This window comes from Heteronotia binoei, chromosome 21 (genome assembly GCF_032191835.1).
Source record: "Heteronotia binoei isolate CCM8104 ecotype False Entrance Well chromosome 21, APGP_CSIRO_Hbin_v1, whole genome shotgun sequence".
NCBI classification, from domain to species: domain Eukaryota; kingdom Metazoa; phylum Chordata; class Lepidosauria; order Squamata; family Gekkonidae; genus Heteronotia; species Heteronotia binoei.
The window spans coordinates 96,838,295-96,850,889 of NC_083243.1; the positions used below are offsets into that span (position 1 = coordinate 96,838,295).

At 41.7% G+C, this 12,595-nt stretch overlaps 1 protein-coding gene across 1 annotated transcript in view; it reads right to left on the bottom strand.

Annotated features, from left to right (window-relative positions):
• CREB3L1 (cAMP responsive element binding protein 3 like 1) overlaps positions 1–12,595 on the bottom strand; it is a 174,301-nt gene that overhangs the window by 64,087 nt on the left and 97,619 nt on the right. The window contains exon 2 of the mRNA XM_060262546.1: positions 4,785–5,013. Within this exon, the coding sequence (XP_060118529.1) occupies positions 4,785–5,013 (229 nt within the window). The remainder of the gene's footprint in view (positions 1–4,784; positions 5,014–12,595) is intronic.

The following is a 12,595-nucleotide window of genomic DNA, read 5'->3' on the forward strand; positions in this document are numbered from 1 at the left end:
TAAGGGAAATCAACCCTGACTGTTCCCTGGAAGGTCAGATGCTGAAGCTCAAATACTTTGGCCACCAAATGAGAAGGGAGCACTCACTGGAGAAGATCCTAATGCTGGGAAAGACAGAAGGCAAAAGAAGAAGGGGACAGCAAAAGATGAGATGGCTGGGCAGCATTACTGACATACCTAACATGAATTTGAGCAGACTTTGGAGGATGGTTGAAGACAGGAAGGCCTGGCGTGGCTTTGTCCATGGGGTCACAAAGAGTTGAACTCAACTGTGTGACTAAACAACACAACAAAGAGAAGATCATAGGGAAAGCAGATAAGCTGGAATTCTGGACCCTCTCCTATGCCAGGCTCAATAGCATGCTTCCAACTTGTATCTAAATGAAGGCTACATTATGAGGTATAATAAAACTGCAGTCTCTCCAAAACATACATGACATGGCACTGGAGATGACTCTGGAAAGTGCCTACCCCTCTCCTTACCTATAGAGACGAGAGAATTAAATCCCTCAACCTGCTTTCTTAAATGGTACAGTCCAGAAAAGTTTTATCACTCAATGAGCTGTTTTGGATAGACCAGCCCTGATTATACTCTTCCAGATGAATCACCAACAAAAAGGATAGTTTATCTGTCTTTCCCTTCTTGGTGTTTTATGTCACAGAGCATGAATAATTTCTGGCTGCGGCAAGGAATGTCTTCCCCCTGCTTGTGCTAAAAGGAAGATCTTTTTTCTCTTGTATAAACTGAATTTGTGTCCCTCCTTTTTTCAGGCCAACTGTTGTCCATCAACCACTAGGACACCCACATGGCCCCACAAATTACAGGATCCTCTGCTGAGATTGCTCTGAAAATATCCTGCCATCATGAATTATCCTGAAATGAATTGTTTTAAAAATAGACCCTAAAATGACTGTTCCCCCATGTCCTGCGGAGAGATCTGCTGGTAAAAAGGAAAGCCACTTAAGCCTACCACTTGTGCCAATGAGCCCTGGCTGCTGGCAATGGCTTCCTTTTTGTCTACACCCACCCAAAGTGCCAGGAAAGGCACTGAGTTCTTCATTCCCACAACCTGCAACCTTACAGTGCTGCTCAGCTGCTGTCTGCAGCTTGCAGGGCGGGGGGTGGGTGGGTGGGTGGGTAGGTGGGGGTTGTAAACTGACACTTTTTATTAGGCCTACTTCCCTGAACGGAAATGCATGTTTTTTGCTTAACTTCTTTTCCAAGAAGGTAGCAAAAATTAGGCCTAAAACATAAACAAATGCAAAGGAAGCAACTATTATTATAATAAATATTGCATGTTTCACCCTGCAGTCAGAGCTTGTCTCTAAGATGTAATTCCAGGCAGGCACAAAAGTAGGATTACCAACCTCTAGGAGGCACCTGAAGATCTCCCACTATTACAGTGGCTCTTCAAATCAATTGCCCTGGAGAAAATGACTGCTTTGGAGAATGGACCCCATGGCATAATACCTTGCTGAGGTAGGGTCGCCAGGTCTCACCTGGGAAGATAATTTCCTCACAAGATGTAACTGAAAGACAGCACTCCTTGCCATATCACTGTTTCTCTAAGAAAGACCGAAGAACATTACTAAACTGTTTACCATCAGTAAGTATTGAACTCATTGTACCCAAATCGGAGAGTGGGATTTCTTCTAGAACAGGGGTGGCCAATGGTAGCTCTCCAGATGTTTTTTGCCTACAACTCCTATCAGCCCTAGCCAGCATTGCCAATGGCTGGGGCCGATGGGAGTTGTAGGCAAAAAAAATCTGGAGAGCTACCGTTGGCCATCCCTGTTCTAGAATATTAGCCAAACCAACCAGCATCTCCTCCATCTTATCTGCATTGTTCTTCCTCAGCTACTAGACTGTGACATACAAGCACTGATTCAGGATCAAGAAAGCCACTGCTGGAATTAGTTAACAAAATAAAGGGCGGGGGGTCATCAACAAAGAATAGACATCCAGCCACAAAGCTAATCTAATCCAAAGATTTAACACAGGTATTTAAAAGTACTCTGGAATGGACAAAATTGGACAGAATACCATAGGACAGAGTCCAAGCTGTAGATTCAGCATTTCCAATAATTACATTTTGAATTTGTACCCAAGAGAAGATTTGAGTGATTTTTCTGTAAGACCAACTCTTGACCTAATGAATTAGAAGATCAGTAGTATTAATGGCTTCAGAAAGGTCTAGCAGGACCAACAGGAATCCATAATCTTTGTCCAATTGCAACAACAGGTCATCCACAACAGCAACTAATAACTGTCTCAGTTCTGAAACCAAGCCTGCAGCTGAAGGAAAATAAGACAAATGCAGATCTGTCATTCTGAAACTTCCAGGGTAGCTCATTAACTATCTAGCTTGTTGCTTCCCATACATAGCAAAGACAGAATTAATTAAATTGTGTAAATATACCTAATTTGTGTGATGTATACAATTCCAATTTTCTTGGCATGGAATTGGAGGAAGGAGTAGCAGAGAGCAGACACAGCCCTGCAGCAAGTTCAGGGCAGCATGTCACCTGCAATGTCTGCAGAACTTACTATGAGCTGCAGTATACCAGAGGGCAACCCTGTTTCCCATGTGAACAGATTCATCTGTGCTTTCTTGAGTAAGCAGATAGGAAATCTGGTTAAGAAGAAAGCTGCTTCCATACAGCCTCCCAGTCTTCAGGGGAAATCCACCTTGGTACATACATGCAAACGGCAAAAAACGTCCTTTGGTTTTTTGACATTTTGTATAGCAGTGGAAACAACAACAAAAAAAAGTGCATTTGGAGACCGGCCTGATTGACCCAAGATGTTCCTAGCTAGTTCCAGGTAGAAAACCCAGAATGAACAGCAATGTTGTGAGAAGAAAGCTGGATTTCTGTGCCAAACAATTTAACTGAATGCTGGTCCACCTAGAAGTTTTGCTCAAGCATATGTAGATTCAGCTAAATTTCAAAGTGGATATTCTTTACAAAAAAATTCTGGGCAACATTAGTTTTCTCCTCAATATGGTTACTAGTTCCCTGGTTAGCTCGGCATAAGTGGATAGTTCCAGAAACTTCCAGCCATAGTAAAAGAACAACTTTGGACAAGCCACAGCACTCAAAACATGGCAGCATATACCAATTTTTAGTGGCATGTCAGTTTACTGGACAAGACCCAGTATGGAAATAGCCAGTTAGTACACTGAATTACTGTAAGATAGTATTTCCCCACCACCTTTTGAACAATGGGTTAGTGACTCTTGCTGTGAGTCATGAAGCCAAAATCTGTTTAGTCTGCTGTTGTAGATCCTGATCAAGTAAACAAAGTCATTATTAAGTCTAGCATATATTTTTTATGTTTGAGCTCTGTTTTTGTGGAAATAGTTTTTGTGGAAAGAAAACCTATTTCAATTTATCTTCTTTACCAATATTCTTTATAAACATGGAACTAAAAAAAATTACCATCAAAGAAGGTAAACTGTAGCTGGCTTTCTTCGATTTGCTGAAATTTATTCCCTTACCCAGCTTCTTTTATGCTGGTAAAGAGGACATGTGGAGTGTTTCCAGGGATTAAATGTCCTTTAGAGCTACAACCCCTAAGAAAATGCTGTACTGGGCAGCCTTGCAAATGCCTGTCCCTCACAAGGGGGCACAGCAAGCACCCTTCTCCTGGTCAATTCACGAAGATGGCAGTTTTCTAATTTTAGGAGAACAAACTAGTAACAAAAAAACGGCATTCCTTGAAAACATGTAACCCAACGACTGATCCATTGTGGTATACTGGTTAGAACATTGGGCAAGGAGTGTGGAAACCCAGATTCAAATGCCCAGCTCAGGTCTGTCTAATGTTATAATTTCTTCATGTCATTAACTAGTTCAGGCAATCAGAACTTAAATTTCCAGCCATGTGGGGGGCCAATTCAGCCTTCAAACATAGCATGTGGGAAGAGGGGGCTTAAGTTTCCCCTCTGTTCTGTTTTCATATTGGGAAAATTATGTATATGAATTAACCCCATAGATGTTTCCCCAGCCAGACAAATAGTATCTCACTGTGACCATTCCAGATTAAAAAAATAGTGCTGGTAGAAGTCTTAACTCTTCTCTCCGTGTGCGGTTTTCACAATCAAAACCTGCCCCCTGCCACACACCTAGTTATTCAGTTCTGAGAACAGAACTTAGAGGATAATGCATTTCTGATCACTACGAGTGGAGGACATGAGGAAAATGTAACACTAGTTAGGCCCAGAATGGTAATTTTAACCTGTGTCTCCCCACTCCTAGTCCAGCACTCTTATCATACTGGATTTTTTGGGGGGAGGGGGGGTGTTACAGCCATCATGTTACTGGAAAAAGCTGAGAGCTAGTCCCTCTGTTTTTGACTAAGGTACCTCACAGGTATGTTGTGAGGATAAAATATAAGAAAGAATAATGTACGCCCCCCTCCGAGTTCCTTAAAGGAACAACAGAATAAAATGTGTGTGAGAGAAGAAGGGATGAAAGACTTCCCAGATTAGGTTAATTAGGAATTATAATTCGATGAACACCATCAATTCTGTTACTTATAAAAATGTATTTAAATGGGTCAAAGTAATTGCCTAGGGCCACATTTAATTATACTGCAATTGTACTGAAATCAAAGGAATGGGCAGTTCCTGTTTGTAAGCTGGGTCTTCTACTTAGAAGGACAATGGCCCACTGGAACAGAACACACCCATGTTGCCCCCCCCGCCATTTAAGAGTACTGTAGGACCCATGCAGATCAGGTGGCATTTGGGGGGTCCAGGAAGCATTTTCCTTGGGCTCACCATTGGCATTCTCTTCTGTCTTGACTGGCATGAGGGGGCTCTGGGGAGCAGAGTCTCCACTGAGAGAATAGCTGTGTTCTGCTTGGATGCCAGGAGTGGGAGGATCCAGATCCATGTCCAGCAGTGGGTTCTTTTCTGCCAGAACGGGGTCATCAAAAAAACTGTTGAATAGTTCATTGGAAAAATCTTCCATGTTCTCTGAGAAATGATCAAAGCTCTCGGAGAAATGCTGTGAAAGGAACAATTGAAAGAAAAAGCATTAATGTCACCTCTGCAACAGACTAGAGGGCCTTCCACTGATTATATCCCAGGCCAGACATGGTGGAAGCCAAATCATTTGGATGAGAAACATACATTTGATATTTTATTTTTACTGTTTTCATAGTTACAGAAAACTGGGCTTTTTCACTTTAAAAAATGAACAGGCCAAAGTCCACAAAGATATATCTGTACCATTAATTATCCCATTATTCTTACTCCACCCACTAGTAATAGTTTATCTCTCCATCTTTTCCAGAAATTTTTCCCTTGGTGACATCAGTGGCTGTGTATATCATAATAACTAGCTTGCCAACATTGGCTTATATATTACTTCCAATAATAAGAGTGTCTTTATAGCATTTTAAAATTACAATTAGCAGTGAAAAGCATCCTTAAAAAAATCCTTTCATTTCTGATCTTCCAAGAAGTGGCAAAATAGGCAGCTATTGCCAGTTCTCCCTCTGTGGCCCCATAATAAAATGCAGCATGCCTTCTGGAATATCATGCTGTTACACATACCTGGGCAGAAAAAGCCATCTGTGTATCAGATCACTACATAATCACACATGTATAAGCTGATGGCTGAACATTTATACAATATGGTGTTACTGGATTACTATGAAGCACAGTCCTCAGGGGTATTTCATTGTTAAGAGCACTGCATATGTCCTTTCCTTTTATTATGATTGTTGTGGGAAATGATGCTGCTGGAGTAACAATCACATAACCTGCAGATGTCTCAGATACATGATCACACATTGTTAAATATCTAGGAACTTGACTGGGCCAAGAATTTCTGATGTGCACATGTGCATTATTTACTGCTTTTTCCTTTACAAAGTGATTGTGCATTATTTTTTTTATTTTAGTTTATTATAGTTTTATAGTAGTGTGGTTAAGATGATGCCTATATGACGTTCACATGCTACAAGTTTTCTGTGGAAAATGCTGGTGCAACATTGATGTTTTCCTGCAGCAGTTATGTGAGGAGAACTGCCCTTAAAAAATAAGTTCACTAATTGAATGAAGTCCTACCAGTTCATATTTTTCAATCGTTAGGGTTCCTAAGTTCTTTCTGCCAAATCTTCCTTCAGTCTCTCATCACCCCAGTTTCTAAGGGGATGGAAACCCACCCACTCACTTCAAATTAGGCCCTGCTTGTCTAGCCAGGACCTGCTAAGGTTTTTTGCTTTTCATCGTCATGCTGTCACTACAGGTGCATTCACATTATACTAACGAATGTGTTTTACATCCAAATTTTTGCAATTCTTACACAGTAAAAATCCAGATGTAAAACGCATTAGTTAGTGTAGTGTGAATGCACCCTCCATGTCTCATCCACTTTTCTTGGTGACCATGGTTGCTTCTACATGAGCCCAGGGCTTGTTTTGTAGCAGGAACTCCTTTGCATATTACACCACACACCCCTAAGCTTACAAGGCTATTAGTACAGGGCCTACTGTAAGCTCCAGGAGGATGGGCTACATCAGGGGTGTGTGGCCTAATATGCAAAGGAATTCCTGCTACAAAAAAGCCCTGCAAGCCATTTAGTCATTAAATTTTAAAATGGAATGTAGGCATCACTGTCATAAGGTGCATTCCAGCATTTTACGTCATCTTTGTCTTTTTTATAGACTTTTTTTTCCAGTTACAATGCAATTGCAGCACCAGCTGTTCATGTATGGGATGACAAAGTGCTATTAAAGTTTCCCAAGAACATAAGAACATAAGAGAAGCCATGTTGGATCAGGCCAATGGCCCATCCAGTCCAACACTCTGTGTCACACAGTGGCCAAAAAAAATTATACACACACACACACACACACTGTGGCTAATAGCCACTGATGGACCTCTGCTCCATATTTTTATCTAAACCCCTCTTGAAGGTGGCTATGCTTGTGGCCGCCACCACCTCCCGTGGCAGTGAATTCCACATGTTAATCACCCTTTGGGTGAAGAAGTACTTCCTTTTATCCGTTTTAACCTTTCTGCTCAGCAATTTCATCAAATGCCCACGAGTTCTTGTATTTTGAGAAAGGGAGAAAAGTACTTCTTTCTCTACTTTCTCCATCCCATGCATTATCTTGTAAACCTCTGTCATGTCACCCCGCAGTCGATGTTTCTCCAAGCTAAAGAGTCCCAAGCGTTTCAACCTTTTTTCATAGGGAAAGTGTTCCAGCCCTTTAATCATTCTAGTTGCCCTTTTCTGGACTTTCTCCAATGCTATAATATCCTTTTTGAGGTGCGGCGACCAGAACTGCACACAGTACTCCAAATGAGACCGCACCATCGATTTATACAGGGGCATTATGATACTGGCTGATTTGTTTTCAATTCCCGTCCTAATAATTCTCAGCATGGCATTGGCCTTTTTAATTGCAAACGCACACTGTCTTGACATTTTCAGTGAGTTATCTACCATGACCCCAAGATCTCTCTCTTGGTCAGTCTCTGCCAGTTCACATCCCATCAACTTGTATTTGTAGCTGGGATTCTTGGCCCCAATGTGCAATACTTTGCACTTGGCCACATTGAACCGCATCTGCCACGTTGACACCCACTCACCCAGCCTCAACAGATCCCTTTGGAGTTCCTCACAATCCTCTCTGGTTCTCACCACCCTGAACAATTTAGTGTCATCTGCAAACATGGCCACTTCACTGCTCACTCCCAACTCTAAATCATTTATGAACAAGTTAAAGAGCATGGGACCCAGTACCGAGCCCTCTGGCACCCCACTGCTTACCGTCCTCCACTGCGAAGACTGCCCATTTATACTCACTCTCTGCTTCCTATTACTCAGCCAGTTTTTGATCCACAAGAGGACCTGTCCTTTTACTCCATGACTCTCAAGCTTTCTAAGGAGCCTTTGATGAGGAACTTTATCAAAAGCTTTCTGGAAGTCAAGGTAAACAACATCTATCGGGTCTCCTTTGTCCACATGTTTGTTCACCCCCTCAAAGAAATGTAACAGGTTAGTGAGGCAAGATCTTCCCTTACAGAACCCATGCTGAGTCTTCCTCAATAACCTGTGTTCATCAATGTGCCTACTCATTCTGTCCTTGATAATGCTTTCTACCAACATTCCCGGTATTGAAGTCAGACTGACTGACCTGTAATTTCCCGGATCTTCTCTGGAACCCTTTTTAAAGATGAGGGTGACATTTGCTACCTTCCAGTCCTCAGGAACGGAGGCAGATTTCAATGAAAGATTACAGATTTTTGTTAGAAGATCCACAAGTTCAACTTTGAGTTCTTTCAGAACTCTCGGATATATGCCATCCGGACCAGGTGACTTATTAGTTTTTAATTTGTCTATCAGTTGTAGGACCTCCTCTTTTGTCACCTCAATCTGACTCAGGTCTTTCAACACCCCTTCCAAAATTAGTGGTTCTGGGGCGGGCAAAAAGTTCTCATCTTCCACAGTAAAGACGGAGGCAAAAAATGCATTCAGCTTCTCAGCCATTTCCCTATCCTCCTTCAGTAATCCTTTTACCCCATGGTCATCCAAGGGCCCCACTGCCTCCCTGGCTGGTTTCCTGCTTCTAATATATTTGAAGAAATTTTTATTGTTGGTCTTTATGTTTTTTGCAATATGTTCCTCATAGTCCCTTTTTGCCTGCCTGATCACAGTCTTGCATTTGATTTGCCATAGCCTGTGTTCCCTTTTACTAATCTCACTTGGACTGGTTTTCCACCGCTTAAAGGAGTCCTTCTTACCTTTTGCAGTTTCCATTACTTTGTTTGTTAACCATGCAGGCCTTTTCTTATGCCTGTTTGTGTCTTTCCTAACTTGTGGTATGTATTTTATCTGAGCTTCTAGGATTATAGTTTTAAATAGTCTCCAAGCCTCCCCAAGGGTTTTGACCATATTTGCCTTTCCGTTCAGTTTCCTCCTCACATGCCTCCTCATCTCAGAGAATTTACCCCTTTTAAAGTTAAACGTGGTTGTGGCGGTCTTTTTGAGCAACTCCCTATTTATACAAACGGTGAAATCAATAACATTATGGTCACTGTTCCCAAGCGGCGCAATCACTTTTACATCTCTCACCAAGTCTTGGGCATTACTTAGGTCCAAATCCAGGATTGCCCCACCCCTGGTAGGTTCTGAGACCATCTGCTCCATAGCACAGTCATTGAGAGCATCAAGAAACTCAATCTCTTTCTCTCGACCAGAACACATATTGACCCAATCAATCTGCGGGTAGTTAAAATCACCTATTACAACACAGTTTTTACATTTAGCTGCTATCTTTAAGCTTTCCATCATATTATAATCGTCCTCTCTCTTTTGATTTGGTGGGCGATAACAAACTCCCATAGTTAAATTTCCTTTTGGGCCCTCTATTTCAACCCAAAGCATTTCTAAAAGGGAATCTAATTCTCTGTCCTCAGTCTTACTGGACCGTATATCCTCTCTGACATACAGAGCCACCCCACCTCCAACCCTTCCCTTCCTATCCTTCCGATATAACTTATATCCAGGAATCACCGTGTCCCACTGATTCTCCTCATTCCACCAAGTTTCTGAAATTCCCACAATGTCTATGTTTTCTCCCAACACTGAACATTCCAATTCACCAATGTTACTTCGAACACTTCTAGCATTTGCATACAAACATCTATAATTTCCCAGGCAACACTGTTTCTTTAATGTTTCTTCCTTCTCTCTATTGTTTCAAATCAGCTTCAACTTCTCAGCCTAATTAATTACTTCCTGACCGGTTCCCTAACTACTTGTGATGCTTTCCACCTGTACATTATAGGTAACTGGGAAGCACCACATCCACTTGGCTACAGCCAGTAGCGCAGAGGTTTGCTTCCCGGCATAGAAGGAAAAAACCTGAAGCTTGGCAAGTGAAAAAGGAGATGTTATTTTGCTACTTGGCAAGAAAGAAGTTGGAAAATTGTGAAAATCTCACTGTGAGGGAAGGAAAGAAGGCTGCATTGCCACCCCTGCCCCCAAGAAATCTCATAGTATAGCCCAGAGGGCCCACATGAACTGGATAGCAGAGGCAGAGAATGTATCCAGCAAAGGTGATGTCAGCAGAACTTTGCTTGGTTGTTGGGTCATTGACTGCTGCCATGATCTTCCCTTCATCCTCTTTCCTTTCCTGCCTCATCAAGCCATCCTATAAAATGACTCAGGGAGGAGAGGAAGCAGCCATATGCTGTTCTTTTCTTTCCCCTTCTCTCTCAAAATTTCTGCACTTTTTTTTATGCAGAAGAATGAGACTTCTTTTTATTCTCTCCCCCTCCTGGTAAAAGTTTTTTCTCCTCCTTCTAGTAGGGCTGCCAAGTCCCTGGGCCAGGTGGGGGTTCTCCCACCCTGGAGGTTTCCAACCCATCAGCCCACATTGGGCCGGTGGGGGGAACCTCCCCCGACGTCGCTGGTGCAATGACATCATACATCTGGCCTCCAAGCTGTGCTCATCCCAACCCCATCCTAGGATGCCTTCCAAATGGATTAAATAGCCACCAGGATGTTCCCAGTAGCTTCCCCATGAGGCACGTCTATGGCAGGCTTCCAGCAGCCATCTGACTGGCCCGACATGGCATAGAAATGGAAGACCAGTGTGATTGTGCCATGCCACTTCTGGTACATATGAGTTTTTTTCCAACCCAGCACAAGATGTGCTTCTGCATATGCACCACAGGATTTTGGGGGGAAATTACCCATGTTGCTATAATGCCACTTGAATGGCCACTGTCTGATCGACAGGGACAGACCAAAATCTAGTGACTTTTCAGGACATGGGATACTACTGCACCAAATTCCCAGTGTGATCACACCTTTAGTGTCACATTTGATTAGGCCCCCAGTTGTGTTCTGTTCCATTGGTGAGAGGAGAAGCTTCACTTATCACTTTTTTCTTTACAGTGAAGCAACTGTGGTGATATAATGATACAACTGGAGCAGGGATGCCTGGCCTGAAATCCCTACTTGGCTGTGTAACCTTTGGCCAGTTGCTATATGTTAGCCTAATTTAATTCACAGAGCTGTTGTAAAGATAAAACAGAACCATTAATGTTACTATAAATTCTCTGAGGAAACAAAAACAATTTTGTTATATTTATTTTATTTTATTATTTTTCATCATCACAATCACACAATTACAATCATGAAAAATAAAAATAAAATTAATGAGCAATCACTTTTTCTGCAAAGGAAAAAGTGGTAATTAAAACCTCTATAGTCCTGTGAAAGTAAACCAATTTATGATCCTTTTAGGATTGCTGTGGCCTCCGTAAATGAAAAGGAAGTAGTTAATTAAACACAGAGAAGCAAAAGTGCTCATGGCTTCACTGTGAAACAGAAGATGGAAATAACAAAATATCAAGGGACACTTGCAAAGAAGAAGTGGGAGCTTTGCTGAATGGGATTTACTTACTTGCCTTTCAGGGAAATATAATAGTAGGAACCTGACTGTAAGGATCACAGAGTTTTATGTTGAATATAGTGCTTTATTAACTATTGTGTAGAACCACAGATTCAATTCCCCTTGCAATGAATTACATAAAAGGAATCTTTCAGCAGTGCAAAACAGCATGGTAGAAGCAACCAAACACTTCAGAGGTTTGGTGTATAGTACAATTTCACCACAGGAAAGTGAGATACCTGAAATCCATCCATCTAGCTGAAAGTGAACAAATGTCAAAAAAAAACCCCATGAACAAATCTAAGACAAAGTACTGCAGAATGCTTTGCCCTGCAGAAGCCACCACTGATATAACATATATACCCAGGAATAAGGCATCTCTGTCCCCACAGGGATTACAAGAGGAACTGTTTGTGCCTATTTCTAAAAAGAATTCACTGAGTGAAATAAAAGGTCCCTGACATTTTAATTCTTTTTGGTCTTCCAGCAACCTTCTGACAATCTATCAATACATCATATATTGTCTGTAAATAATTTGCTGAAAAAGTTTAAACGGAAACCTGGTGACATCATGTCATTGAACTGTAACATCCAATGAGTAACATCTCCACTCTCTCCAGGCTTCTGATTCTGTTTGAAAATACACACCCATACCGACTTCCGGGGTTGGATCATGGAGAATTGAGCCGCTTCTCAAAGAGGAGTGAACCAGAGCCTCTGTTCTGGGCAGAGAAGGTGATCCCAACGCCTGCTGCGTACTTTTCTCAGTCAGGGAAAAGGACAAGACATGCTTAGGAAAATTCTGAGGGGATTTACTTTGGCTGACAAGGAGTCCCAGTGGGATTCCTTTTAGGCTTTGAAGAGTCCCCGGCGAAGAATTGCATTCCAGCGTCTACAGAGGGTCTCTGTGGTCATTAAGTTGACTTAAATTCATCACGATTCAAGCTTTATTTGGACTATTCTAACATCTCAATATCTATCTCTGAAAAGAACGGTGTTAAGAAGGATATATTTGGTTGCAAGGTAAGAAGATTTTTATCTATCATTCCAGGACTAAAATTAACTATGTGAGATAAGGATCAAGATTTGGACTTAATTACAATATTCTAAAGTCATGAAGAAGGGAAGGGGGCAATTTCGGGACTTTTGGAATTTAAAAAGCAAAGTTAA